We start from the raw sequence: 6,000 nt of genomic DNA on the forward strand, positions 1-6,000 counted from the left end.
TGACACCGAATTTTTAAAAATGAACTGACTCAGCGCTGACTGTTGTCAATTCAGCTATAATATACAAGTTACTTCTTTGTTAAAGTCTCATTGAAAGGCTGCTAAAGCTACAAAAACATTATGTCATGACTTTGTTGCAAATAAGTGGCTGCTTAACTATTAAACTTATCAACATCACTTGTATATAGACCTAGTTTTGTCCTGAACTGACAGAATCAGCGCTTACTGATGCGATTGTTTAGCTTAGAATCTTAGAACTGAACTGAACGAAACGATTCAAATCTGCAAAATGATTAGTTATTTCCACCTTTATTAGAAATGTCTGCATATAGGGTAATAGATGCAGGGCTAAAAAGAGAACGGCAACTACAGGAACATCTATTGTTTTCTCATAGTCTTCAGAGTCAGTCATAGAGACAAGGATTGAGTCAGAGGGGACAGAGGAGTAAATCTGTTCTGCTTTGACATTCGGAAAGAACTGGGTTCTACATGCTGCGGCTCCATCTTAATTAATCACACACATAACACACACACTCCCCCACATGGACTCAGATTTACCGCACACTATGAATGATGGGAGCAGGCGCAGCAGAGGGGTCCAATTAGATGTAGTGTTGACGCTGCTTTACGGTGACGATAACCTTTAGTATAATGTAGTGCACCGGTCCCGTCAGCGATGCTTCCTCGCAGGACGATGTCGTGGAGGTTCTCGCTTTCCTCTCACGTCTCAACCTCGCCTCGTCTTTCCAGCTGTTTTTTTTTTTTTTTTTAGATTTTTGTTTGATTAATTATACCTTTTTTTTTGTTTTTATCTCTCGCTCTCTCTTTCTCACCCCCCTCTCCCTCCTCCCTTCTCTCTCTCTCTTTCTCTCCGTTGTATTTCTGATGATGTATGATAACAGCTATATTTCCCTGTTTCTTCTTCAGGGAGAAGGGTGCGGGAGGGGCACGGGGAGTCATTTGTTTTCCCGCTTTGATATTCTTCCATTTATCAAAATGATAATTAGGTGCAATTAAATGGCAATCTCATTTGTTTTGTTCAGGTGTGTGTTGCTTTTTAAAAAAAATTATTTATATTTTTTTTTACTTTTTTGCCGAGGTGTCTGTGCCATTGTAGGTCATTCTAATTAGAAGAGAGTAGAGAGAATAGGGAAGTGTGTGCGGGGGGCATAGGGTAGCCCGGCTGATTGAGAGAAATACGTGGAGACAAAAGTAGGACTGTTCAGACAGGGATGTGTGGAGCTCTTCTCCAGATGGCAGGAAATATAAAAGAAGAAACGCTCCAACTGGGTCAGGAAAGAAAAGCAGTTAACTTTTTAAGCAAAATTAGGTATAAAAAAAACAAAATGTGAATGCTACTCTTGACCTGCGTAATGTTTTCCTACTTCTAGTTCAATGCCATCATGTGTCTCTGTTTATGTTTGTCTGTATGTTTGCTTGTTTCTCCCCCTTTTTTTTGTTTCCACTGCAGCGAGTCTCATCCGTGGTTCACGTTGTTGTTGTTGTCTTGTTAAATCCCCGCTATATTCAAAATTCCTTTCCTCTCCAAATCCTATGTATGACATCACCTGTGGCCTCCATCTGACCTTTCAACTTTGTGTGTGTGTGTGTGTATTCCTCAGGGGAGAGGCCATTCTGCTGCCAGCTCTGCCCATACCGAGCCTCTCAGAAAGGGAACCTAAAGACACACGTCCAGAGTGTCCACCACATGCCTTTTGACAACAGCCAGTACCCAGACACAAGGACCTTGTTACTGAGCCAGGAGGAGCAAGGAGCACTGGCTGCCAAACACCCACCAACATCACAACAACAACAGCAGCAGTAGACCCTCTTTTAGACTTGGGACCAGACTAGTCAGGGAATTATACAACCTGAAAACACCATCATCATTTCTAAAAACTGGACTGCAACTAGGACCCAAGAGTCATGATTGACTTTTTTGGTGACGAGCCTGCGCACCTTTTCCTCTCCTCTCCCGACATCCTTTAATGACCAGTGAACTTCAAAGCTTTTTCTACCATGAAGGTTCTTGTAGTTTATGGAAGTTGTTTTATTTTTTAAAAAAGAACTAGATAAAGCTGTTCTAAAAGATTTCAAAATCACAAAATGGTTCTGCAGCAGAGAAGAGTGTCTTATGTCTTAATGGAAAGAATTTCTGTGGTGAAGTTCTGCTGTTTGAAATTCAGGTGTCAGGTGTGCACACAGGTGGGATTTTTTTTTCTCCATGCAGAAGAAATGAAGAGTGAAATATAAAGCAGGAAAGCTGGACTCACCGACTTTCAATCTTTCGCTTCTCTTAGTCTTCTTTAGTATGAAGGTTGGCAGAAATGAGCAGGTTGTGTGTAGTTTACGTCACCTTAAAGGATTTCTGAATATAGAAGCCCATGAATTCAAAGACTTACCTCTTGCTGCCATTTTTTGGAGGTACCAACAAAGTGGAGGTACCAAAGTGAAGTTGCCTGCTGCATCTTTACAAGCAAAGATTTTATGAAAAGAAGTGGAAAAACTGAATGCAACTGCTAGCATTTAAATCAAGGACTGTGGCATTGCATGGCTGCTGTAGATGCCTCCCTCTCCCTCTTTTTTTTTTTTTTTTTTTTTTTTTTTTTTGCTTCATTGTATAAAAGCTTGTGCATTCCTCAGGACACCAATCATCCAATCCACAGCACTGAGATGAGAGAGGAGATACTCTGCAATTCATCAACAGTCAACTGACACATTGCAAGTTTGTCTCCTCGGGGTTTATGAAGATGAAGACTTGCATCTGTCTCTATGTGTGTGTGTGTGTGTGCGTGTGTGTGTGTGTGTGTCTGTGTGCACAAGTGTGTTAAACTTAAACTCCCTCCACTCCGAAGTGTAATGTTAGGAGTGCAATGACCACTCAGAGGCTGTGTAGCTGATGATTAGGAGAGGGAGAGAGAGAGGTAGGAATCAGAGAAAGAGAGAGAGAGAGAGAGAACGCTAATGGGGGTGTCTGCTTTAGTGCTCATTAAAAAGAGTGTGCATTTTTAATAGCCAATATAAATGAGCATACCATTTTTATGGTCATTCAATTATTGTCCATTTAAGAGGAAGGGACTGAGCGGAGGCAGTTTTCCTCCATAACTCCTTAATATTAGGGAGTGTTTCCGACACCGACACTTCTGACTTTGAATTAGACTGACTCCAAAACAGTGGGAGTGGCAGGAGGATGCTAGCTCAGCTGTGGATTGCACAAATTAAACTCCCAACATGTGTACTTGCAAAGGAGAATATGGTACTGCTAATGTTAGCCAGCAAAGATGCATCCTAATTTCCCTTTAGGCAACATTGAGTTTTTGGCTTGTCGATCTTCTTATCTAATATGTAATGAAAGCTTTTGTGCCAAAATCATCTCAGCCTCTCTGGTAGACAGCAGCACACGATACCTTAGCACAAGAAATGGCCAAAGGGGTTGCAATAGAAATCAGAAGGTTCAAGAGATGATTAATGGGATAAGAGAAAATCAAAACCATATTTCTTTTACACAAAATTCTTTTCATTTTTTCTGACTTTTCCAATCATATCTTTGTTTTCCTGGTAAAACAGAGGATAGTTTTTCCCCTTCAGGCCTGTAAAAGTTATTCAAATGAAACAGTTTGAGAAGGGAAAACCACTTTGGTTGAACTTCTCACGACATAGACATATTAACCGTGACAAAGGGTCAATTTAAGGTGAACACAAGCCCAAAAGTTTGAGATCCACTGCCTTAGCATACAGTATGCTAAATGACTAGGATCAACTGGCATTTGTAATTCACCAAGTTCACTGTATATAAGCATGCACATCGGACAAAACAATCAAACAGAGATGCAGAGGTGATTTTGTTACCTAAACATTTTACCACATAAGCAGATTAATGAACCAAACTCCCAGAACGTCATTCTAATCCTTGAGTGGTGATGTGAAGATTTGCATTCTAGGAGGTGAGAGAGCGAGAGAGAGAGCAGCCAGAGGTCGGGAGGTCAGGCTTCCAGAGAGTTCAGGGATAAACACACGAGACAGAGATGGTTTGAAGCCTTTTGAATGGTAGAGCCGTCACAGCCTTAACACAGGTGTGTGTGTGTGTGTGTGTGTGTGTGCGCATTTATGTGTGTTTGTGCATTCTTTTCAAACCTCTGCATACTGTATGAGATGTGGACTAACTTCTTTGTACTCCAGCCTCCCACTAGATGCTTTGTATACTAGCCTACCTCCTTTGCAATGTTGGTATGAAGCGGGGACTGTTCTTTGCTAGGAGGAGAAGTTTTCTTTGTGTCCTGTGCTTAGTTTTCTCTCCTCAACGGCCTCCAAGATTGAAAAAGCCATGCCTCCACACATTGGGGAAAAAAAAGAAAAAAGAAAAGAAAGGCCGTTCGAAGCAGCTCAAACTTATTCAAGCAAGAGTACAATTTGCGAAGACATTTTTGTACATGTAAAATCAAAATTCAAACCAGTTAAAGATAACAGAGAGTACTGTACTTCTCGTCTATTTTGAGACCTCAGTGGTTTTTACATGAACACATGATGAAATGGTTGTTATACCAGATGGTGGTTGAGTTATGCATACAATATCGTGTGCTTGAATATGCCTAATAATACACAAATGTGTATATTGAAGGTGTGGGTAGTGAAAATACTTGAAATGGATACTCTAGCCTTCGAGGTAGTGTAGTACTAATACCAATGTTGTACAGAATTCCCTTTAAGATTAACTCCTCAGTTATGAATTTGTACTCCGAAGTGTGACTTAGAAAAACTATGAAGCAGGAGTGAGTGTATGTAATATAAACTGTATATCTGTAATCCACTCTTACCAAACCCTTTATATACAGCAGTAGAAACCAAATGGCATTACTAGTGCACTTAGACTAGGTTACTGCTTTAACTGTTCTCATTTTGTCCAATTCTAGCTAAGGTTTCTTTGAGAATGTCTTTTTAATGGTGCCGGCTAATACACTTCAATGTCATTTCTGGTTTAGATGCTTTTTTGTTAGGATGATTCCCTAGATTTTAATGACAAATGATTTGTTCTGTGACAGCTGTGTGGCACAGCTTTTTAGCTATGTTTCCTCATGGAAAGTTTGATAATGCTAGGTGCAGCAGTGCTTATTTTTTCATAAAGATGTAAGAGTGTGTTTTTAGTCTTTCTTTTTGCTAAACTGTAGGATTTGTTCCGTAGCTAGTCATGGCTGCCCTCCCAGAGGGGCTGGCAGGTGTTGTTCTCTTCTCTTTGGTTGGGTTTTCATCATGCCTCTTAAGTTGTATTATTTGTGTCCGTATTGTTTTTTTATTTGTTATGAACTTCATGATTAATTTACCTTAGAAGACATTATTATTCCAAATGTATTTGGTTGATATCTGTATTTATTATCACTTCAAAAAGGATAAGAGGACCGAGGCAGACAGGAGCGTTTGTTTAATTTGATTTTTCTGGGTTGTTTTTGTTCGGTTGTTTTTATACAGTGTAGTTTTCAAGCCAGCAAGCCGATGTGAAAGCTCTACCTCGTCTGAGCCATTCTCAGTTCTGTTACACTTTTGTACATCATTTCAAAAAGATGTAATGTCATGTCCACAATAAAGACACACAAAATGGCACCTGTTGGCGCTGTTTCATCTGGTTTTGCTTGTTTGTTTTAAATTTACCGTAGCCGCTGTGACTGAACACGTCCACATTTAGATGAAAAAGCTTCACAGATTTACAGGTTTCGGATTTTGTTTTTCTTTGTTACTCACACTGCTAATGTGAACTTTACAAAGAACAATGCAGTGCAATGCAATATTGACAAGATAAATAATGGAGTGTTTTTTGTACCTGAATATATTTTCCTTACCAGTGAATGACTTGCCAAACATTTCTTTTTATTTCACTTAACTTCTGTTAATTCCTTAATTGCATGCAAGTTAAACCACAAGACAGTCCTTATGGTATATAACAAATGTTATTTAATGTGAGAACACTCTGAACAAAAGGTGTTATCAACACACAGCTGCTCACAACAG

The 6,000-nt window shown here is 39.7% G+C and overlaps 1 protein-coding gene across 3 annotated transcripts in view; it reads left to right on the top strand.

Moving 5' to 3' along the window:
* znf516 (zinc finger protein 516) overlaps positions 1-5,613 on the top strand; it is a 47,310-nt gene extending 41,697 nt beyond the window's left edge. For 2 of the 3 annotated variants that reach the window (XM_044359658.1, XM_044359657.1), the window contains exon 5: positions 1,623-5,613. In XM_044359658.1, the coding sequence (XP_044215593.1) occupies positions 1,623-1,825 (203 nt within the window). In that variant the 3' untranslated portion in view covers positions 1,826-5,613. The remainder of the gene's footprint in view (positions 1-1,622) is intronic. The other variant, XM_044359659.1, reaches the window with a different exon arrangement.
* The last annotated feature ends 387 nt before the right edge of the window (positions 5,614-6,000 follow it).

Source organism: Thunnus albacares, chromosome 8 (genome assembly GCF_914725855.1).
Source record: "Thunnus albacares chromosome 8, fThuAlb1.1, whole genome shotgun sequence".
NCBI lineage: Eukaryota > Metazoa > Chordata > Actinopteri > Scombriformes > Scombridae > Thunnus > Thunnus albacares.